The sequence below is a fragment of the Pecten maximus genome, chromosome 2 (genome assembly GCF_902652985.1).
Source record: "Pecten maximus chromosome 2, xPecMax1.1, whole genome shotgun sequence".
Taxonomy (NCBI): Eukaryota; Metazoa; Mollusca; class Bivalvia; order Pectinida; family Pectinidae; genus Pecten; species Pecten maximus.
The window spans coordinates 6,643,221-6,668,987 of record NC_047016.1 but is presented as its reverse complement, the minus strand read 5'-3'; the positions used below and the strand labels follow the sequence as shown (position 1 = coordinate 6,668,987).

The following is a 25,767-nucleotide window of genomic DNA, read 5'->3' as shown; positions in this document are numbered from 1 at the left end:
TGATTATGAAAATCATTTTTACCTCTAAGAGAAAAGAGTTCTGTTGTTTTCAATCTGCAGTGAGTGTAAAGTAAGTAACTCTTGATCATCAATGCAATAATACTACAGGATATATATATCTTTACACATTATCTTTATTACTTTTCATATCATATTTAATCATTTCAGTGATGTAAATGCACATAAAATTATGTTTGTGCGAATTTCCTTTCCGTTACATAGTTAGCGGGAAATTCGAATACTGTAAAACATATATGTCACTGTCAGTTTAGGGAAAACATTATATTGGTACATGTACAGTACAGTACACATGTTAAAACAATAAAGAATTTATCATTTTCAGACAGTGTAAATATACAGCTGCCTGTTACTATGCAATAGTCCAATTATCACGTCGAATATTCCATTCTAATCTTTAAAGATTTGAAATTAGAATAAAATAGTGCATACGATTATAACTGTACTGTGAACAAACTAAGACAGCCCGAAACTAAACTTTAATAAAGGCAACTATGACAACATCTAGAAACGCGGGCAACAAATTCAAATAAACATAATTGGACGAAGTTCGGAATCGCTTTACCAACATATAGCTATACTCAATCAAGAAATCAAAGAAAACATACCAGTATGTAAAGTTTCCAACAAAAACATTACAACACCATGGATTAATGACAGTGCCCGTAAAGCTTTAAAGAGGAAAATGAAAAAAACGTGACAGAAAAAATATACTCACTGTATAAGTACGTATACATGTACTGCCAAATATGAATCTCATGATCAGCAGGCAGAAAGGATGACTGCTACCTGCAATACATACACATAATGTGTGATCATGATGATATCAGGCACTCCTGAACATTTGTAACTTGATCTATCTAGATTTATAAAGGTTTTCAACTAATTAGATATTTGATGTTTGTTTACATGGTAAATTAAGGTGTACTCTTTCCATTGGCTTATGATAAAGTAGATATTTTTGTTAATTTCCATCAAAATCATCTAAGAAATCCTAATTTGTGCAGAATATCCCTTTAACATCAACAAGAGAGGGTGAATGTAAGAAGTATGCTTGGAATCAAACTATACTATACAATACTATAATGAATATATATATGTTTGTTAAATCAATGTCGGCAAAATTTATGGTGGTTAGAGATCATGAACTTAATATCCAATGTACTTGATTTTTTTCTGCATTATAAGTACAAATGTAATAGGATATGTATATGACCCATGGATCTTTCAGGATCTAGTTGGCAACAGGAATAATGAGTGATAGTGCTAAGAAGCGACGTACCAGTAGGAGGAGGTCCAGCTTTGCTGCTGGTCGTGCCAAGCTTCAGCAGTCTGGAGCCTTTGGAGGAGGTAACTATAGAACATATTAGGAAATTAACATTTTTCTTGATATTTCTAATGTCATTTTAATTAAATCTATAAAAAGTAATACAATTTCTCCCACATTATTAATTAGTGCATAGAAAAATGTTGCATCACCATGGCCAGCCAGTTTTAATTTGCCCAGTCTCCATAGCATACCCTATTTGTTACTGGAACTTCACTTTGGGCATGCATATATTATATGGATTAATCTTACTTTGGTTTATGGGCATATCTTACTTGAGGCATGGGTTCATCTTACTTGGGGCATGGGTTCACCTTACTTTGGGTATGGGTTCATGTTACTTGGGGCATGGGTTCATGTTACTTGTGGCATATGTTCATGTTACTTGTGGCATATGTTCATGTTACTTGTGGCATGGGTTCATGTTACTTGTGGCATGGGTTCATGTTACTTGTGGCATATGTTCATGTTACTTGTGGCATGGGTTCATGTTACTTGTGGCATGGGTTCATGTTACTTGTGGCATGGGTTCATGTTACTTGTGGCATATGTTCATGTTACTTGTGGCATGGGTTCATGTTACTTGTGGCATATGTTCATGTTACTTGTGGCATATGTTCATGTTACTTGTGGCATATGTTCATGTTACTTGTGGCATGGGTTCATGTTACTTGTGGCATGGGTTCATGTTACTTGTGGCATGGGTTCATGTTACTTGTGGCATATGTTCATGTTACTTGTGGCATGGGTTCATGTTACTTGGGGCATGGGCTCATCTTACTTGGGACATAGACTCATCTTACTTGGGGATGGGTTCATCTTACTTGGGTTTATGGGCATATCTTACTTGAGGCATGGGTTCACCTTACTTGGGGTATGGGCTCATCTTTACTTTGGTCATGGGTTCACCTTACTTGGGGCATGGGTTCACCTTACTTGGGGCATGGGTTCATCTTACTTGAGGTATGGGTTCATCTTACTTGGGGCATGGGTTCACCTTACTTGGGGCATGGGTTCATCTTACTTGAGGCATGGGTTCATCTTACTTGGGGTATGGGTTCATCTTACTTGGGGCATGGGTTCATCTTACTTGGGGCATGGGTTCACCTTACTTGGGGTATGGGTTCATCTTACTTGGGGTATGGGTTCATCTTACTTGGGGTATGGGTTCATCTTACTTGGGGTATGGGTTCACCTTACTTGGGGTATGGGTTCATCTTACTTGGGGTATGGGTTCATCTTACTTGGGATATGGGTTCATCTTACTTGGGGTATGGGTTCATCTTACTTGGGGTATGGGCTCATCTTACTTGGGGTATGGGTTCACCTTACTTGGGGCATGGGTTCACCTTACTTGGGGCATGGGTTCATCTTACTTGATGCATGGGTTCATCTTACTTGGGGTATGGGTTCATCTTACTTGGGACATAGACTCATCTTACTTGGGGTATGGGTTCACCTTACTTGGGGTATGGGTTCATCTTACTTGGGGCATGGGTTCATCTTACTTGAGGCATGGGTTCATCTTACTTGAGGCATGGGCTAATCTTACTTGAGGCATGGGTTTATCTTACTTGGGGCATGGGTTTATCTTACTTGGGGTATGGGTTCACCTTACTTGAGGTATGGGTTCATCTTACTTAAGGCATGGGTTCATCTTACTTAGGGCATGGGTTCATCTTACTTGAGGCATGGGTTCATCTTACTTGATGCATGGGTTCATCTTACTTGAGGCATGGGTTCATCTTACTTGGGGCATGGGCTCATCTTACTTGAGGCATGGGTTCATCTTACTTGGGGTATGGGTTCATCTTACTTGAGGTATGGGTTCATCTTACTTGGGGTATGGGTTCATCTTACTTGATGCATGGGTTCATCTTACTTGGGGTATGGGTTCATCTTACTTGGGGTATGGGTTCATCTTACTTGAGGCATGGGTTCATCTTACTTGGGGTATGGGTTCATCTTACTTGGGGTATGGGTTCATCTTACTTGGGGCATGGGTTCATCCTACTTGGGGCATGGGCTCATCTTACTTGAGGCATGGGCTCATCTTACTTAGGGCATGGGTTCATCTTACTTTGGGCATGGGTTCATCTTATTTGGGGTATGGGTTCATCTTACTTAGGCATGGGTTCACCTTACTTGGGCATGGGTTCACGTTACTTGAGGCATGGGTTCATCTTACTTGGGGCATGGGTTCATCTTACTTGGGGTATGGGTTCACCTTACTTGGGGCATGGGTTCACCTTACTTGAGGCATGGGTTCATCTTACTTGGGGCATGTGTTCATCTTACTTGGGGTATGGGTTAATCTTACTTGGGGTATGGGTTCATCTTACTTGGGGTATGGGTTCATCTTACTTGGGGTATGGGTTCACCTTACTTGGGGTATGGGTTCACCTTACTTGGGGTATGGGTTCATCTTACTTGGGGTATGGGTTCATCTTACTTGGGATATGGGTTCATCTTACTTGGGGTATAGGTTCATCTTACTTGGGACATAGACTCATCTTACTTGGGGTATGGGTTCACCTTACTTGGGGTATGGGTTCATCTTACTTGGGGCATGGGTTAATCTTACTTGAGGCATGGGTTCATCTTACTTGAGGCATGGGCTAATCTTACTTGAGGCATGGGTTTATCTTACTTGGGGCATGGGTTTATCTTACTTGGGGTATGGGTTCACCTTACTTGAGGTATGGGTTCATCTTACTTGGGGCATGGGTTCATCTTACTTGAGGCATGGGTTCATCTTACTTGAGGCATGGGCTAATCTTACTTGAGGCATGGGTTTATCTTACTTGGGGCATGGGTTTATCTTACTTGGGGTATGGGTTCACCTTACTTGAGGTATGGGTTCATCTTACTTGAGGCATGGGTTCATCTTACTTAGGGCATGGGTTCACCTTACTTGGGGCATGGGTTTATCTTACTGGGGGCATGGGTTTATCTTACTTGGGGTATGGGTTCACCTTACTTGAGGTATGGGTTCATCTTACTTGAGGCATGGGTTCATCTTACTTAGGGCATGGGTTCACCTTACTTGGGGCATGGGTTCATCTTACTTGAGGCATGGGTTCATCTTACTTGGGGCATGGGTTCACCTTACTTGGGGTATGGGTTCATCTTACTTTGGGTATGGGTTCACCTTACTTGAGGTATGGGTTCATCTTACTTGAGGCATGGGTTCATCTTACTTAGGGCATGGGTTCACCTTACTTGGGGCATGGGTTCATCTTACTTGAGGTATGGGTTCACCTTACTTGGGGCATGGGTTCACCTTACTTGGGGCATGGGTTCATCTTACTTGGGGCATGGGTTCACCTTACTTGGGGTATGGGTTCATCTTACTTGGGACATAGACTCATCTTACTTGGGGTATGGGTTCATCTTACTTGGGGTATGGGTTCATCTTACTTGGGGTATGGGTTCACCTTACTTGGGGTATGGGTTCATCTTACTTGGGGCATGGGTTCATCTTACTTGAGGCATGGGTTCATCTTATTTGAGGCATGGGCTAATCTTACTTGAGGCATGGGTTTATCTTACTTGGGGCATGGGTTTATCTTACTTGGGGTATGGGTTCACCTTACTTGAGGTATGGGTTCATCTTACTTGGGGCATGGGTTCATCTTACTTGAGGCATGGGTTCATCTTACTTGAGGCATGGGCTAATCTTACTTGAGGCATGGGTTTATCTTACTTGGGGCATGGGTTTATCTTACTTGGGGTATGGGTTCACCTTACTTGAGGTATGGGTTCATCTTACTTGAGGCATGGGTTCATCTTACTTAGGGCATGGGTTCACCTTACTTGGGGCATGGGTTTATCTTACTTGGGGCATGGGTTTATCTTACTTGGGGTATGGGTTCACCTTACTTGAGGTATGGGTTCATCTTACTTGAGGCATGGGTTCATCTTACTTAGGGCATGGGTTCACCTTACTTGGGGCATGGGTTCATCTTACTTGAGGCATGGGTTCATCTTACTTGGGGTATGGGTTCATCTTACTTGGGGTATGGGTTCATCTTACTTGGGGCATGGGTTCACCTTACTTGGGGTCATGGGTTCATCTTACTTGGGGTATGGGTTCATCTTACTTGGGGCATGGGTTCACCTTACTTGGGGTATGGGTTCATCTTACTTGAGGCATGGGTTCATCTTACTTGGGGTATGGGTTCATCTTACTTGGGGTATGGGTTCATCTTACTTGGGGCATGGGTTCATCTTACTTGGGGCATGGGCTCATCTTACTTGAGGCATGGGCTCATCTTACTTAGGGCATGGGTTCATCTTACTTTGGGCATGGGTTCATCTTATTTGGGGTATGGGTTCATCTTACTTGGGCATGGGTTCACCTTACTTGGGCATGGGTTCACCTTACTTGAGGCATGGGTTCATCTTACTTGGGGCATGGGTTCATCTTACTTGTGGTATGGGTTCACCTTACTTGGGGCATGGGTTCACCTTACTTGAGGCATGGGTTCATCTTACTTGGGGCATGGGTTCATCTTACTTGGGGTATGGGTTAATCTTACTTGGGGTATGGGTTCATCTTACTTGGGGTATGGGTTCACCTTACTTGGGGCATGGGTTCATCTTACTTGGGGTATGGGTTCATCTTACTTGGGGTATGGGCTCATCTTTACTTTGGTCATGGGTTCATCTTACTTGAGGCATGGGTTCACCTTACTTGGGGTATGGGTTCATCTTACTTGGGGTATGGGTTCATCTTACTTGAGGCATGGGTTCATATAACGTGGGGCATGGGTTTACTTGCATTAAGTTACAATATTGCCTCCTAAAAAGTAAAATTAATGATAATACAGAATTCATTCACATTTATAACCTGTATGACCAAATGCAATTATTGTGTTACATTGGGTCTGTCAAATATTCTGTGTTTACAATTAGTTTTACTACATCAATTCATCATCAGTGCATTCTTGCTATAAAATGTCATATCTGGTGGGGCACTGTAATTTACCGAATTGTCTTGTTCAGAATTTCAACAACATAAAAAATTCTATTTCCCAGATTTTTAGCTCTCCAGGAAAAAACTATTGCAATATCCCCATGTGCCTGATGTCAGCGACTTCTGTAGACATTTTAAAGTTTTTATATTCAATTCAACTTTTAATAGCACTTTTGTAAATACAGATGTACAAAATGTAATTAGAGGGCTATAGATTAACAAAATTGAAATAACAATAACATGCATAAGAAATTACTAAATCAAATTGGATGCAGGCCTGTCTTCTTCAGTTCTAATGACTGTTTCATAGACAAACAGGTCTGAAGAATAATCTTTATATTTGATGATGACATAGTACTTGTTAAATTTGTGGAATCACTTAGGGTTAGATATTTGCAAGATAGAACTTGGATCTCACTGATTGTTTAATGTGGCAATGGAGAAAGAGATGCAATTCATCATCAAGTGAATTACAGGTTGTACATAGTCTTTGAATTCTGGGATATCATTAGCTATCAGTCAAAATAGTGTTGTGTCAATACTAATGAGGAAACAGTTTATTCATTAGATATTTGACAGAAGTGTTCCTTGTTACAAAACCTTTCCATTAGTAGTATATTTGATATCCAGTTTTAAAAACATTAACCTTGGCCACTGTGTGTTAACCGTACAAGATATGGCTTTCATACTTGACATGTGTGTTCCTTGTGAAAAGGCCTTTCCTTTAGTACTACTTTTGCAGATATACTTACCTTGACTGTGACCTTTGACCAACTTTGGAAAACCTTAGTCTGATTTTCAACGTACACAGCAAGCTATATATGTTGTCTTTTTTTACCTACTTTCAAAAAACCTAATTCTGAATTTCAACCCATGCACTCATGATCAGCAAGTTATGTTGTCTTCTAACAACTCTTTTTTTTGGTGTTTTAAGATATAATTGTATTTATCACAGGTTGTGAATATATAAGAGCTACAATGTTTTCTGCTCCCCGTTGTAATTCTGAATATTTTATTGTTTTTTCCCTCTTTCAGATTTATATAAATCAATAGACATCGACAAGCCTGTGGATGAGAGACTAGCATTATTAACCAAGGCATGCCTGCAGGTATAAGTACTCAAATTATATTACAATTAATGTATGTAACCATTACCAGGGCTTTTCCTACAATTTTTCATCTGGGACCAGGGTCCATTGAATTGGGAATTTCTACGCGACCAAAATGTGACAGTGGGAAAAACGAAAAATAGTGAAATTCATACCAATTTCAGTTTTTCTTTGATGATTATTGCCTTTATATTATTTTTGATTTCATTTGTTATCTCTATAGCTGTTTTTTAATTTTTTAAAAGAACCTTAGTATAGGTCTTTGTAGATAAAACTTACTTAATCATTCCAAAGTGTCTTCAAAATTGGCAATTTTTTGTGGCAAATAATGAATTTTCACAAGATTTTTTTTTAGGGGAATGGGTCCTTTTAACATATAAATCTATGTTACAAAATATATATGATAAAAGTAAATGTTGAAACATATTAACGGACCTTGAAAAATTGTCTAAAATGAAATCTCTTAAAACCTACCAATATATATTATATACAAAATTCCATATGATGAATGACATGAGACATCTGCAATGTCATGTGTAATGTAATTTCATGTATAATGTAATGTCATGTGTAATGTCATGTTGTGTATAATGTCATATATAATGTGATATGTAATGTCATGTGTAATGTAATGTTGTGTGTAATTTAATGTCATGTGTAATGCAATGTCATGTGTAATGTAATGTCGTGTGTAATGTAATGTCATGTGTAATGTTATGTCGTGTGTAATGTCATGTGTAATGTTATGTCGTGTGTAATGTCATGTGAAATGTTATGTCATGTGTAATGTAATGTCGTGTGTAATGTAATGTCATGTGTAATGTAATGTCGTGTGTAATGTAATGTCATGTGTAATGGCATGTGTAATGTACTGTGTGTAATGTAATGTCATGTGTAATGTAATGTCGTGTGTAATGTAATGTCGTGTAATTTAATGTTATGTCATGTGTAATTTAAAATGTAATCAATGTCATGTGTAATGTCATGTAATGTCATGTGTAATGTAATGTTGTGTGTAATGTAATGTCGTGTGTAATGTAATGCCGTGTGTAATGTAATGTGTGTAATGTAATGTCATGTGTAATGTAATGTTGTGTGTAATGTAATGTCGTGTGTAATGTAATGTCATGTGTAATGCAATGTCATGTGTAATGTCATGTGTAATGTAATGTTGTGTGTAATGTCATGTTGTCTGTAATGTAATGTCGTGTGTAATGTAATGTCATATGTAATGTCGTATGTAATGTCATGTGTAATGTTATGTCGTGTGTAATGTCATGTGAAATGTTATGTCATGTGTAATGTAATGTCGTGTGTACTGTAATGTCATGTGTAATGTCGTGTGTAATGTAATGTCGTTTGTAATGTAATTTCGTGTGTAATGTAATGTCATGTGTAATTTAATGTCATTTGTAATGTAATGTGTGTAATGTAATGTCATGTGTAATGTAATGTCGTTTGTAATGTCATGTCATGTGTAATGTTATGTTGTTTGTAATGTCGTGTGTAATGTACTGTCGTGTGTAATGTAATGTCATGTGTAATTTAATGTTATGTCATGTGTAATTTAAAATGTAATCAATGTCATGTGTAATGTCATGTGTAATGTAATATTGTGTGTAATGTAATGTTGTGTGTAATGTAATGTCGTGTGCAATGTAATGTCATGTGTAATGCAATGTCATGTGTAATGTCATGTGTAATGTAATGTTGTGTGTTATGTAATGTCATGTGTAATGTAATGTATAATGCAATGTTGTGTATAATGTTATGTTGTGTGTAATGTAATGTCATGTGTAATGTAACGTCATGTGTAATGGCATGTGTAATGGCATGTGTAATGTAATGTTGTGTGCAATGTAATGTCATGTGTAATGTAATGTCATGTGTAATGTCATGTCATGTGTAATGTCGTGTGTAATGTCATGTCATGTGTAATGTAATGTGTAATGTAATGTCATGTGTAATGTCGTGTGTAATGTCATGTGTAATGTCATGTGTAATGTAATGTGTAATATAATGTCATGTGTAATGTCGTGTCATGTGTAATGTCATGTCATGACGTGTAATGTCATGTCATGTGTAATGTCATGTAATGTCATGCCATGTGTAATGTAATGTCGTGTGTAATGTTATGTAATGTGATATATAATGTCATGTGTAAAGTAATGTCATTTACCTGCTATTTCATGAGGAGTTATGTCTACCTGTTATTTCATGAGAAGTAATGTTTAACTGTTATAACAAATTGTTTTGTAGTACACTTTACAGAAAATGGAAGAAGAAATGACCGATATTGACGATTTTCAATCTTTGAAAAAAGAATGTAAGTTATTTTATATCATAAAACAGAAATTATCACATTGTAACTGAAAAATTATGTACAGGTCACATATAACTGCTTTTAACTGCACCTTGCTCAACTGCCGTAGTGAGTTCATCATCTATCTGGCTTAAAAAATTTCCTTTAATAAAACTTCTTCTCAAAAAATAAACGTCCTGAAATCATGATATTTTTCTGGTTGGTACCTGGAATGGAGCCTTACAAAGTTTGCGAAAAGAAATGACTTTGTCCCATATTCAAGGTCGCAGGGCCAAATTTGGTAAAATATTCAACCAACTTGTTCTGATTGACTAAAACACAAATAATCAAGACATTTGGCTGGTGCAGATTATATTAGGTTCCAGGGATAATGCGAGACATGTACAGTGTTTGCAAAAAGAAATGACCTTGACTAGTATTCTAATAAAAGTATGTTGTCACAAGTTCTATTAACTATACAGGGATATATCACTGAGATTGGGCACCTTTACTGTGACTCTGTGAATATCATTGTTTTCTACATTTTGATAGATCAATAATGCTTCGCAGGGTAGTTACATTTTTGCTGAAAATACTGAACTGATGCTTCTTTTAGTAGTGGTCTCCTGACAATTTTGATATTACATGTCTGTTTTCCCTACAGTGGAAGAGGCAGTGCTACATCAAGTGGCAGAGATGGAGGAGACAGGCATTTTCAAAAGAGCTTCTCAAAATAAGAAGTATGTATTTCATTGATGTATAGATTCAAACTGGAAAATTGATGAAATATGTAATCAAAAGTATGGCCAGTTAAAAATACTTAGCAAAACATTGAAGTATAAAGTTGGTAGAAATTAAAATTACTGTTCTACAAAATATTGTGTATGCATAACACTATAGTAGTAGGATTGCCACCCTCTTGAGATACCAAAGTGGGAGATCTCCCATCAAGGGATTGTTCAAGGTGGGAGATTTAGCGTGGTGACATTTTAACGCCTTTGTTTTTAAAATATTAGTACATGTATATTATACTAGTAGTTTATTGTTGTTTTTATTTTTTTAGCCCACCATCATCAGATGGTGGGCTATTCAAATCGCCCTGTGTCCGTGGTCCGTCTTCCGTCCGTCCCTCCGTCCCTCCGTCCCTCCGTCCCTCCGTCCGTAAACAATTCTTGTTATCGCTATTTCTCAGAAAGTACTGAAGGGATCTTTCTCAAATTTCATATGTAGGTTCTCCTTGGTGCCTAGTTATGCATATTGCGTTTTGAGACCAATCGGAAAACAACATGGCCGACAGGCAGCCATCTTGTATTTTGACAATTGAAGTTTGTTATCGGTATTTCTGAGAAAGTACTGAAGGGATCTTTCTCAAATTTCATATGTAGGTTCCCCTTGGTGCCTAGTTATGCATATTGCGATTTGAGACCAATCGGAAAACAACATGGCCGACAGGCAGCCATCTTGGATTTTGACAATTGAAGTTTGTTATCGCTATTTCTGAGAAAGTACTGAAGGGATCTTTCTCAAATTTCATATGTAGGTTCCCCTTGGTGCCTAGTTATGCATATTGCGATTTGAGACCAATCGGAAAACAACATGGCCGACAGGCAGCCATCTTGGATTTTGACATTGAAGTTTGTTATCACTATTTCTGAGAAAGTACTGAAGGGATCTTTCTGAAATTTCATATGTAGGTTTCCCTTGGTGCCTAGTTATGCATATTGCGTTTTGAGACCAATCCGAAAACAACATGGCCGACAGGCAGCCATCTTGGATTTTGACAATTGAAGTTTGTTATCGCTATTTCTGAGAATGTACTGAATGGATCTTTCTGAAATTTCATATGTAGGTTCCCCTTGGTGCTTAGTTATGCATATTGCGTTTTGAGACCAATCTGAAAACAACATGGCCGACAGGCAGCCATCTTGGATTTTGACAATTGAAGTTTGTTATCACTATTTTTGAGAAAGTATTTAAGGGATCTTTCTCAAATTTCATATGTAAGTTTCCCTTGGTGCCTAGTTATGCATATTGTGTTTTGAGACCAATCAGAAAACAACATGGCTGACAGGCAGCCATCTTGGATTTTGACAATTGAAGTTTGTTATCTCTATTTCTCAAAGTACTGAATGGATCTTTCTCAAATTTCATAAGTAGGTTCCCCTTGGTCCCTTGTATTGCATTTTTGGACCAGTCTGTCCTGAAAACAACCTGGCAAACAAACAGCCATTATCGTTAAATCTCAAATTTCTTATATAGCTAGGATTCCCTTGTTTGAAAAGTACTGGAGGGATGTCTCAATTTGCACAGATTAGTAAAATGAAGGGAAAAGTAGAGAAAAGATCAATCTGACATGGAACCTATGAAGATCATTCAATGGTGGGCGCCAAGATCCCTCTGGGATCTCTTGTTAGAAACTAAAGTACTGATGTTGATAATATTAGTTTAAAACGACCAACCTAAAACTAGAGAGCTAGGACCATTGCTCTATATTTAATTGGATTGCCTTATTCCTAGGTAGTATTTGTAACCGGAAACACAGGTACCAGTCAGAATATATAATCCTATAGTTTGACAGCTGTGTATATATTTGTCCAACTCATAGGAAAACACTGGTTCCTTGGAACACGGATATATTGATTTCATGTCTTATTTACTAAATCAATGTATTATTAATCAGTTATCAATTGTCATTACATCTTCGTATTTCTTTTTCTGTCAATGATTTGTTTATACATGTCCAATAACAATTATACTTTTGTTTCATTCACAGAAGTATTCCTAATCCCATCAACCTGGAGATGGATCAGACTATCGTGGAAGTGGAGGCCAGAATCAAACGGTACATTGTACATTCTATCATACATGATGGATCTAATTGATTGATATTATTGAATTAAGAAATATTATTATAATTAATCTATAGTAATTAAGAAATATAGGAAGGATTAATTACTCAATGTTCACAAGTGAAGACATTCATGAAAATGAATCCCCAGGAATGTTACCTTTATCATATGTATCAAGTTTATCACAAACATTTATTGCCTTGGAAATTAACCTCTAACCATATAGCGATTGGTGTGATTATGCTACCATCATCAACCAAAAGATCTGTCATCACTTTGTCTCCTGTAGATTTAGTCCCCATGTGGAGTCATTACTTGGTCTTGGGGTTGTAATGGTTGAACTAATTACATTATATAATATGGATCTTGATAAAATTTACTCCAATGCATTCTTGTTCCTTGGAACCTGGACATATGTTTAAAGTGTGTAATTTTCTGAAGGGCTGGGATACTAATGTATTCAGCGGTACTACAGTGATCAAACTTTAATATCCAGGACCTGAAAAGAAACTCTAATGTAGCTTTTTGAGACAAATTTTGTTGTCTCCAAATAGCAGGTGACATATAGTCATCACTATATCAGTGTCGATGGCTACAGCGGTGACATCCGTACAGACTACAAACATCATGCAGATCTACCTCACCAAAAGTGCTTGCTTGGGATTGCTTTTCATGTCTGAAGGTCAAAGGTCAAGGTCACCTTTACTAAAAAAGAAAATTCATTCCCTTGCAATAACTTAAGTTTAAATGGCTACTCAAACACAATCTTCATTCAGGTCTTTTTTACCCCAAGTACTTGCTTTTCAGGTCCAAAGGTCTAGGTTACTGTTATCAAAAATAGAGAATTGGTTTCCTTATGATAACACATGTTCGTTTAGACCCATCAAACTCATGCAGGTTTTCCTTACCACAAGTGTTTTTTACTTGTCCACATGTCATGGTCACTGTTACTATAAGTAGAAAGTCTGTTTCTATGCAATAACTCTTATAATTGGTAATCACACAAACTTTCTGCACAGGCGATACATCCACTTCCCTGTATTTAAATCAAAACTAGAAAATGTTTGTAAAACATGTACATTTGTATGTCCCTGTCCCACATTTGACGGGAATGGACTTAGGCCCAAATTTTGACCACAGTTCATAACATGTCAGAGGCTGACAAAAAATTAACTTCATTTATCTGATCCCAAAAGAATATTACTGTAAAATATCAGCATCATATCACTAATAATTATTTTTTCTTTGTTTTCATGGTAAATACTCAAATGTGATTGGTCAAAGAAATTCCGAGAATGGCGTGAAAAATGTGACGTCACAATACGACAATTGAAGTTGCGTATTGATTTGAGAAAAAGAATCCCATTTAAAACCAGTAAAATTGTACATAAAACATGTTTTAAATTAGAAAATCATTTTCAAAAATTAATTATAAGCATTGATGTCAATTATTTTTTAGTTTCATCGGGGTATGAAACAAATTTTGTTTGCAAACTTCTGTAAGAATCCGCTACGCGGATTCATACAGTTTGCAAACAAAATTTGTTTCATACCCCGGTGAAACTAAAAAAAAATGACATCAATGCTTAATTAATGAGTGAATTTGGAACTCGGTTTAACAACTTTATATATATATACTTGGACCACTTTACCGGTATGTTGTGGGCATCAGTGTAATGAATCACTGTGAACTATTTTCTAGCTGTTGTGATATATTATCAGTTGGATTATTATCGACTGTGTGATTCTCACAATTCTATGAATTCTCACATCATTTCTCTGCTATTCAGACTACAAGATGAGGTGGTAGCATGGGAGGAACTTTTTAACAGATTAGATAGAGAAGCAGATGATTTGTAAGTATTTGTGAGATTTCTGAAGATCAACCCAGATTCAGAACTGATACTGGTTCATTTTCCCTCTAATAAAAAGTCTTTCAAATTAATTTTTATAGAAACATACATTTATACAAGTATAACTACATTCAATGTTTTAGAATATATTTATACGTCCAGTACAATATTATAAATATATATTATTTTACTTTTACCAGTAACTCTGTTCAATATTATAAATATATATTATTTTACTTTTACCAGTAACTCTGTTCAATATTATAAAAACATAATATTTATCTACATTCATTGGTGCATGATGCCCTATTTTCAGAAATGTCATTGACTTAAAATGTTCACAGATTTTCTATTGTGATTGTTTGAGTTAAAAAAACATTGATTATAACAAATACTTTCTTTATTTAATTTGTTTATTTCTTATTTTTTTTTGTCAAAAGACAGGATGGGAATTGCAAGGACAACTTTGCTGGTATAAAAATTAAGGTAGCTAACCAGCCGACATGCGAAGTTATTTGTATCATTTGCAATGCTTAATTATTTTTCATTCTACTTTTGCCAGTTCAAATAAAGAACGGGATGTTGTGGAAGCAGATGTTCCATTTTATGTAAAGAAGCTTGGGGAGGACTACATGGTGCCCAAAATGGATTACACCAGCATGTTATCAGATCTTCATAAAGATATGAAGGTCACAAAGTTTTATGTGAGCGCCACATTTACTTTATACATAAAATGAACAATCAAATCTTGTATGAAAATTATCAACAATGATTTAGATTTTTGTATACCACAGCAACATAGCCATCTCAATGTGGTTCACAAGTTACTATCCATGGTTTTTGGGCCTTTAGCACCCAACCAATATCTTGACTCCCTGGTGTAACCTAGCCGAGTGTTTGCCACACAGGTATCTAAAATAACAACAAAATCAGGAAGTACACATTTACAATTTATATTATACGCTATAATTACAAGCAATATACAATCAATATACAAGCATTATTTTTACTATTTATCTATTTTACAAAACCTCGCTTACGCCCACTCAATCATCTTCTTCCGTGATACACTCAACAAGTACTAACACACAGAATCACAGGTACTAATATATATATCTATAAATGAATATATAAATAAACTAAACCCTAAAGACTTTATAGCAACACAACGTGGAAGATATCCTTGTCCATATACAATGTGGTAAAAGTCTCCGGGTTTGAGGAATATTTACACTATTTGAACCGCCGGTTGCCTCGTTGGGTCTGATACTTCCCACGCTGATGGCGTCAGTCCAGTATTACTAAGGCCTGATACGACCCATCCGGGTCTCCATCTGATGTTTCCACACCAAAATACAGCCGCTACTCTGGCTATCCTCGAGTACACTTGGATTCGTGTTCTCTACCTCCCACAATAATCACGTACTAATTGTGGTACATAACATGGTTGTCAAACAGTACAGTCTATGGATCCCATTACAATGGTGCCACCCAGCTTCCATACATTTCACCGCTGGACAGCGTGTCCACTCGCGTGAAGCTACAAAATATCAAATTAAACCCTAAACTTGATATTCATACATTTACAGTAAATAATATTATATATAACCATGTTTGTAAGTGCTAAATAATTATACAATAACCCTAGTGCGTCCATACAAGTAATATAAACAGTACTCACGCCCGTGCACTAGCGTACTCACTAAACACAATAACAACTATATTTAAACACGCTTAAAACCACTTTTCGACAAACATACTGATATCAACGAACTACATACACATTCAGAAAGAGAATAATAATAGATATCAACTTACCGTGACTGTAATTTCACGCTTCTTCCCAGAATATAGGCACACGTATCTCTATACCTACAACTGCAAAGTTTCCATTATCGAGCCGGGTGGATTACTGACTACCGCAGCCCAAAACACCCAGTCGTACAATAGCACATCTTACGTGGTGTATACCTCACGTGCTCAGCTAATATACTTACCTTCCATATAAAGGTGAAACAAAGTCGGATTGTGACACCTGGCACTAACATCTCACACACAACATTTCTTGCAATGCCCTACCACATACTCATTTACTGCTTTGTTGAGTGGAACACAATGGAGTAAGATATCTTAATCAAGGATACAACATCGCTCCTGTGTGGGACTTTATCTAACGACCCTTTGGTCACATAGCCCCACGTCCTACCACTAGACCATTGTGTGGGACTTGATCTAACGCCCCTTTGGTCACATAGCCCTACGTCCTACCACTAGACCACTGTGTGGGACTAGATCTAACGACCCTTTGGTCACATAGCCCCACATCCTACCACTAGACCACTGTGTGGGACTAGATCTAACGCCCCTTTGGTCACATAGCCCCACGTCCTACCACTAGACCACTGTGTGGGACTTTATCTAACGACCCTGTGGTCACATAGCCCCACGTCCTACCACTAGACCACTGTGTGGGACTAGATCTAACGACCCTTTGGTCACATAGCTCTACGTCCTACCACTAGACCACTGTGTGGGACTTTATCTAACGACCCTTTGGTCACATAGCCCCACATCCTACCACTAGACCACTGTGTGGGACTTTATCTAACGCCCCTTTGGTCACATAGCCCTACGTCCTACCACTAGACCACTGTGTGGGACTTTATCTAACGACCCTTTGGTCACATAGCCCGACGTCCTACCACTAGACCACTGTGTGGGACTAGATCTAACGACCCTTTGGTCACATAGCCCTACGTCCTACCACTAGACCACTGTGTGGGACTTTATCTAACCACCCTTTGGTCACATAGCCCTACGTCCTACCACTAGACCACTGTGTGGGACTTTATCTAACGACCCTTTGGTCACATAGCCCCACGTCCTACCACTAGACCACTGTGTGGGACTAGATCTAACGCCCCTTTGGTCACATAGCCCCACGTCCTACCACTAGACCACTGTGTGGGACTTTATCTAACGACCCTTTGGTCACATAGCCCCACGTCCTACCACTAGACCACTGTGTGGGACTTGATCTAACGACCCTTTGGTCACATAGCCCCACATCCTACCACTAGACCACTGTGTGGGACTTTATCTAACGACCCTTTGGTCACATAGCCCCACGTCCTACCACTAGACCACTGTGTGGGACTAGATCTAACGACCCTTTGGTCACATAGCCCTACGTCCTACCACTAGACCATTGTGTGGGACTTGATCTAACGATCCCTTTGGTCACATAGCCCCACGTCCTACCACTAGACCACTGTGTGGGACTTGATCTAACGCCCCTTTGGTCACATAGCCCCACGTCCTACCACTAGACCATTGTGTGGGACTTTATCTAACGACCCTTTGGTCACATAGCCCTACGTCCTACCACTAGACCACTGTGTGGGACTTTATCTAACGACCCTTTGGTCACATAGCCCCACGTCCTACCACTCGACCACTGTGTGGGACTAGATCTAACGACCCTTTGGTCACATAGCCCCACGTCCTACCACTAGACCATTGTGTGGGACTTTATCTAACGACCCTTTGGTCACATAGCCCTACGTCCTACCACTAGACCACTGTGTGGGACTTTATCTAACGACCCTTTGGTCACATAGCCCCACGTCCTACCACTAGACCACTGTGTGGGACTTTATCTAACGACCCTTTGGTCACATAGCCCCACGTCCTACCACTAGACCACTGTGTGGGACTAGATCTAACGACCCTTTGGTCACATAGCCCTACGTCCTACCACTAGACCACTGTGTGGGACTTTATCTAACGACCCTTTGGTCACATAGCCCCACATCCTACCACTAGACCACTGTGTGGGACTTTATCTAACGACCCTTTGGTCACATAGCCCCACATCCTACCACTAGACCACTGTGTGGGACTTGGTCTAACGCCCCTTTGGTCACATAGCCCCACGTCCTACCACTAGACCACTGTGTGGGACTTTATCTAACGCCCCTTTGGTCACATAGCCCCACATCCTACCACTAGACCACTTTGTGGACTAGATCTAACGACCCTTTGGTCACATAGCCCTACGTCCTACCACTAGACCACTGTGTGGGGCTTTATCTAACGACCCTTTGGTCACATAGCCCTACGTCCTACCACTAGACCACTGTGTGGGACTAGATCTAACGACCCTTTGGTCACATAGCCCTACGTCCTACCACTAGACCACTTTGTGGACTAGATCTAACGACCCTTTGGTCACATGGCCCCACGTCCTACCACTAGACCACTGTGTGGGACTTTATCTAACGACCCTTTGGTCACATAGCCCCACATCCTACCACTAGACCACTGTGTGGGACTTGGTCTAACGCCCCTTTGGTCACATAGCCCCACGTCCTACCACTAGACCACTGTGTGGGACGTGATCTAACGACCCTTTGGTCACATAGCCCTACGTCCTACCACTAGACCACTGTGTGGGACTTTATCTAACGACCCTTTGGTCACATAGCCCCACGTCCTACCACTAGACCACTGTGTGGGACTAGATCTAACGACCCTTTGGTCACATAGCCCCACGTCCTACCACTAGACCATTGTGTGGGACTTTATCTAACGACCCTTTGGTCACATAGCCCTACGTCCTACCACTAGACCACTGTGTGGGACTTTATCTAACGACCCTTTGGTCACATAGCCCCACGTCCTACCACTAGACCACTGTGTGGGACTTTATCTAACGACCCTTTGGTCACATAGCCCCACGTCCTACCACTCGACCACTGTGTGGGACTAGATCTAACCACCCTTTGGTCACATAGCCCCACGTCCTACCACTAGACCATTGTGTGGGACTTTATCTAACGACCCTTTGGTCACATAGCCCTACGTCCTACCACTAGACCACTGTGTGGGACTTTATCTAACGCCCCTGTGGTCACATAGCCCCACGTCCTACCACTAGACCACTGTGTGGGACTAGATCTAACGCCCCTTTGGTCACATAGCCCCACGTCCTATCACTAGACCACTGTGTGGGACTTTATCTAACGACCCTTTGGTCACATAGCCCCACGTCCTACCACTAGACCACTGTGTGGGACTAGATCTAACGCCCCTTTGGTCACATAGCCCTACGTCCTACCATTAGACCACTGTGTGGGACTAGATCTAACGACCCTTTGGTCACATAGCCCCACGTCCTACCACTAGACCACTGTGTGGGACTAGATCTAACGACCCTTTGGTCACATAGCCCTACGTCCTACCACTAGACCACTGTGTGGGACTTTATCTAACGACCCTTTGGTCACATTGCCCCACATCCTACCACTAGACCACTGTGTGGGACTTTATCTAACGACCCTTTGGTCACATAGCCCCACATCCTACCACTAGACCACTGTGTGGGACTTGGTCTAACGCCCCTTTGGTCACATAGCCCCACGTCCTACCACTAGACCACTGTGTGGGACTTTATCTAACGCCCCTTTGGTCACATAGCCCCACATCCTACCACTAGACCACTTTGTGGACTAGATCTAACGACCCTTTGGTCACATAGCCCTACGTCCTACCACTAGACCACTGTGTGGGGCTTTATCTAACGACCCTTTGGTCACATAGCCCGACGTCCTACCACTAGACCACTGTGTGGGACTTTATCTAACGCCCCTTTGGTCACATAGCTCTACGTCCTACCACTAGACCACTGTGTGGGACTTTATCTAACGACCCTTTGGTCACATAGCCCGACGTCCTACCACTAGACCACTGTGTGGGACTTGATCTAACGACCCTTTGGTCACATAGCCCTACGTCCTACCACTAGACCACTGTGTGGGACTTTATCTAACGCCCCTTTGGTCACATAGCCCTACGTCCTACCACTCGACCACTGTGTGGGACTAGATCTAACGACCCTTTGGTCACATAGCCCCACGTCCTACCACTAGACCACTGTGTGGGACTTTATCTAACGACCCTTTGGTCACATAGCCCTACGTCCTACCACTAGACCACTGTGTGGGACTTTATCTAACGCCCCTGTGGTCACATAGCCCCACGTCCTACCACTAGACCACTGTGTGGGACTAGATCTAACGACCCTTTGGTCACATAGCCCTACGTCCTACCACTAGACCACTGTGTGGGACTAGATCTAACGCCCCTTTGGTCACATAGCCCCACGTCCTATCACTAGACCACTGTGTGGGACTTTATCTAACGACCCTTTGGTCACATAGCCCCACGTCCTACCACTAGACCACTGTGTGGGACTAGATCTAACGCCCCTTTGGTCACATAGCCCTACGTCCTACCACTTAGACCACTGTGTGGGACTAGATCTAACGACCCTTTGGTCACATAGCCCCACGTCCTACCACTAGACCACTGTGTGGGACTAGATCTAACGACCCTTTGGTCACATAGCCCTACGTCCTACCACTAGACCACTGTGTGGGACTAGATCTAACGACCCTTTGGTCACATAGCCCTACGTCCTACCACTAGACCACTGTGTGGGACTTTATCTAACGACCCTTTGGTCACATAGCCCTACGTCCTACCACTAGACCACTGTGTGGGACTAGATCTAACGACCCTTTGGTCACATAGCCCTACGTCCTACCACTAGACCACTGTGTGGGACTTGGTCTAACGCCCCTTTGGTCACATAGCCCCACGTCCTACCACTAGACCACTGTGTGGGACTTTATCTAACGCCCCTTTGGTCACATAGCCCCACGTCCTACCACTAGACCACTGTGTGGGACTTTATCTAACGACCCTTTGGTCACATAGCCCTACGTCCTACCACTAGACCACTGTGTGGGACTTTATCTAACGACCCTTTGGTCACATAGCCCCACGTCCTACCACTAGACCACTTTGTGGACTAGATCTAACGACCCTTTGGTCACATAGCCCTACGTCCTACCACTAGACCACTGTGTGGGACTTTATCTAACGACCCTTTGGTCACATAGCCCTACGTCCTACCACTAGACCACTGTGTGGGACTAGATCTAACGCCCCTTTGGTCACATAGCCCCACGTCCTACCACTAGACCACTGTGTGGGACTTTATCTAACGACCCTTTGGTCACATAGCCCTACGTCCTACCACTAGACCACTGTGTGGGACTAGATCTAACGACCCTTTGGTCACATAGCCCCACGTCCTACCACTAGACCACTGTGTGGGACTTTATCTAACGACCCTTTGGTCACATAGCTCTACGTCCTACCACTAGACCACTGTGTGGGACTTGATCTAACGACCCTTTGGTCACATAGCCCGACGTCCTACCACTAGACCACTGTGTGGGACTTTATCTAACGCCCCTTTGGTCACATAGCTCTACGTCCTACCACTAGACCACTGTGTGGGACTTTATCTAACGACCCTTTGGTCACATAGCTCTACGTCCTACCACTAGACCACTGTGTGGGACTTTATCTAACGCCCCTTTGGTCACATAGCCCCACGTCCTACCACTAGACCACTGTGTGGGACTTTATCTAACGCCCCTTTGGTCACATAGCCCTACGTCCTACCACTAGACCACTGTGTGGGACTAGATCTAACGACCCTTTGGTCACATAGCCCTACGTCCTACCACTAGACCACTGTGTGGGACTTGATCTAACGCCCCTTTGGTCACATAGCCCTACGTCCTACCACTAGACCACTGTGTGGGACTAGATCTAACGACCCTTTGGTCACATAGCCCCACGTCCTACCACTAGACCACTGTGTGGGACTTGATCTAACGACCCTTTGGTCACATAGCCCCACGTCCTACCACTAGACCACTGTGTGGGACTTGATCTAACGACCCTTTGGTCACATAGCCCTACGTCCTACCACTAGACCACTGTGTGGGACTTTATCTAACGACCCTTTGGTCACATAGCCCTACGTCCTACCACTAGACCACTGTGTGGGACTTTATCTAACGCCCCTGTGGTCACATAGCCCCACGTCCTACCACTAGACCACTGTGTGGGACTAGATCTAACGACCCTTTGGTCACATAGCCCTACGTCCTACCACTAGACCACTGTGTTGGACTAGATCTAACGACCCTTTGGTCACATAGCCCTACGTCCTACCACTAGACCACTGTGTGGGACTAGATCTAACGACCCTTTGGTCACATAGCCCTACGTCCTACCACTAGACCACTGTGTGGGACTAGATCTAACGCCCCTTTGGTCACATAGCCCCACGTCCTATCACTAGACCACTGTGTGGGACTTTATCTAACGACCCTTTGGTCACATAGCCCCACGTCCTACCACTAGACCACTGTGTGGGACTAGATCTAACGCCCCTTTGGTCACATAGCCCTACGTCCTACCATTAGACCACTGTGTGGGACTAGATCTAACGACCCTTTGGTCACATAGCCCTACGTCCTACCACTAGACCACTGTGTGGGACTAGATCTAACGACCCTTTGGTCACATAGCCCTACGTCCTACCACTAGACCACTTTATGGGACTTTATCTAACGACCCTTTGCTCACATAGCCCTACGTCCTACCACTAGACCACTGTGTGGGCCTTGATCTAACGACCCTTTGGTCACATAGCCCTACGTCCTACCACTAGACCACTGTGTGGGACTAGATCTAACGACCCTTTGGTCACATAGCCCCACGTCCTACCACTAGACCACTGTGTGGGACTAGATCTAACGCCCCTTTGGTCACATAGCCCCACGTCATACCATTAGACCACTGTGTGGGACTAGATCTAACGACCCTTTGGTCACATAGCCCCACATCCTACCACTAGACCACTGTGTGGGACTTTATCTAACGACCCTTTGGTCACATAGCCCTACGTCCTACCACTAGACCACTGTGTGGGACTAGATCTAACGACCCTTTGGTCACATAGCCCCACGTCCTACCACTAGACCACTGTGTGGGACTTTATCTAACGACCCTTTGGTCACATAGCCCCACATCCTACCACTAGACCACTGTGTGGGACTAGATCTAACGACCCTTTGGTCACATAGCCCTACGTCCTACCACTAGACCACTGTGTGGGACTTGATCTAACGACCCTTTGGTCACATAGCCCTACGTCCTACCACTAGACCACTGTGTGGGACTTTATCTAACGACCCTTTGGTCACATAGCCCTACGTCCTACCACTAGACCACTGTGTGGGACTTGATCTAACGACCCCTTTGGTCACATAGCCCTACGTCATACCATTAGACCACTGTGCCCCCAAATTAGGATAATTTGTATTAAATTGAAACAGTTTAGTCTATAGATGTAACTTAGCCTGTAAAAATTAAAAGAATTAAGTTTTGTATAAAGTGTTATAAATTTGAACAATAGCCTGCACCTCTCTCCAACTTCTGGTTCTCAGGCAGATGTAAGTCTCTATGGCTGATACAGAATTAATTAGGCGTTGTCATGTTGTGTTACCTGAAAATGGGATACATGGGATGCATGGTGAATGTCGGTTAAGGTTTTGTCATCAGTTGGGTAACTTAAGTGCCTGTTGGTAGAACTCAAACTTCATACATTGTTCCTTAGTGCTTGCTTGGAATTACTTTTCAAGTCAGAAGTTTTAAGTTCAATGCCACGGTAGCCATTCATGAAAAAAATCAGTTTTTGTACCATATCTTCTATTTCAATGCGTTGATCAACCACAATTGTTTAGTATAGAGATTCCTTATCGAAAAAGCTTACATACATGAGGTTGCTTTTGTTTGAAGGTCAAATATCAGTGTCATTTATTGTTAATCAAAAGTTGGTTTCTACACAACTTAAGCTCCTTGGTGTGATCAAATTCTAACTTCTGTGCTTTCTTATTAAAAGGAGATGTTTGGAGTTGTTTTTTCAGATCTGAAGAGAGCTTAAAATGTTACTCAGTGTGTAAACGGAAATTGATTTCTGTATAACTTGTTGGGTCAATCGACATCAACTTAGTTTGTCTCTCAGATGACACATCCACTTCTGTAGAATGCTGTTGTTAGAACGAGTAGTGGAATAAAAAAGTATGTTGAAATTGTGGACATTTTCATAGCGATATATCTATTGTTTACATGTTCAGTGTAATAAAATGTATTCAATTGATTTCATTCCCAGATAAACAAGTTCTGCAATGCCAGTAAGACTTTACAAAGAACAAGCCATACTGCTACCAAAATCCTCGAAAAACAAATACCCAAACTACGTAAGTAATGATATCTTCTGCTGAAGAAGGTCAAAAACTGGCCTCTCGACGAGAAGGGGAGGTCATGTTATCGCCCCGGTATTGACATTTGCATCAGCGTTGGTGTTGGTTTCTAAATACACCTGTATTAAGTTTTTGGTGCATATATTGAAAGGCAACAGTAAACTCCTTTATAATTGTACTAGGGTACTAATATTTGGTTTAAGGGTTGCTGTGGGAGTTAACTATTTCAACTATTATTTCCTAGAGTGGAATATGTCATATTAGGTCACCTGAGACAAAGACACTGGTGCGTGTGTGTGTTGGTAGAGTTCTGGGTCCCTAGGCTGGATACCCGAATGTATGGTGGGTGATTGAAGTAAGGAAACAATGCAGAATAGGCGGGGTCAAAACAACAGGGGACCTCAATGGTTATTATTAATAAACACAATAAATAGATGGACCATGGAGGTCCCCTTTGCCTGTTGTGATTGACTTTATTCTTTACTTTACTTTATTCAATATTGATTATTGTCACGATCATACTTACAACTTATTGGTATATTATTCATTTTACCACAGAGAAGGAAGTGTTCCATGGAACAGCCTCAGTGGACACGCCACGAAGACTGATAGAACGAATTGCCGCCTTTCCAAGCTGAAGTAACAGGGAGGCTTATATAAACAACAGATAATCATGGAGATGGTAACATACTCAGTTCTGGATCAGATTATACAGAATGTATGAACAGACAATTACCAGACCCGTTGTGATATACACCAACAAAGTCTAGAGGAATGTGGTTCATATGTCTATCTCTGAAGGACCGTTCACTCTAGAAGACAGTAATGATAAATCTATTACATTTATGAGAAGTTTCTGTAACTGTTTGAAATTGGAATTTGTTCTTTATATAATGAGACTATAAAATACAGTTACGGGGGTAGTTGAATTTATCCTACTTTACACTTAACCTCTTTAACTTGTATAATTTTAGATTGCTCATTTGAAGAATAGGGAGAAACTTATGGAATCAACCAGAGATCAAAATGTTATAATGTATTTGTACTGGTATGCTGATATTTGTTATGAGGGTTGCAAAGAATTTTTTTTTTTTTTTAATATAATTTTTAAAATTTTTATTTTTTATTTTTTTCAGCTTGA

The 25,767-nt window shown here is 40.9% G+C and overlaps 1 protein-coding gene across 1 annotated transcript; it reads left to right on the top strand.

The window, feature by feature from the left end:
* The first annotated feature begins 37 nt into the window (after nucleotides 1–37).
* Nucleotides 38–25,767, top strand: LOC117315306. The gene is made up of 10 exons (XM_033869457.1): nucleotides 38–70; nucleotides 1,250–1,368; nucleotides 7,359–7,432; nucleotides 9,692–9,758; nucleotides 10,399–10,474; nucleotides 12,508–12,576; nucleotides 14,374–14,439; nucleotides 14,999–15,140; nucleotides 24,536–24,623; nucleotides 25,185–25,767. The coding sequence occupies exons 2-10, from the start codon at nucleotides 1,272–1,274 to the stop codon at nucleotides 25,262–25,264; spliced, it is 759 nt and encodes a 252-aa protein (XP_033725348.1). The 5' UTR covers nucleotides 38–70; nucleotides 1,250–1,271; the 3' UTR covers nucleotides 25,265–25,767.

Bases quoted from the DNA above. Each gene is read 5' to 3' on its own strand.
- LOC117315306 (XM_033869457.1), top strand. From the start codon at position 1,272: ATGAGTGATAGTGCTAAGAAGCGACGTACCAGTAGGAGGAGGTCCAGC. The intron at 7,433-9,691 runs GTATAAGTACTC...ATTGTTTTGTAG, and splicing joins TAACCAAGGCATGCCTGCAG to TACACTTTACAGAAAATGGA. The intron at 24,624-25,184 runs GTAAGTAATGAT...ATTTTACCACAG, and splicing joins AAAACAAATACCCAAACTAC to AGAAGGAAGTGTTCCATGGA.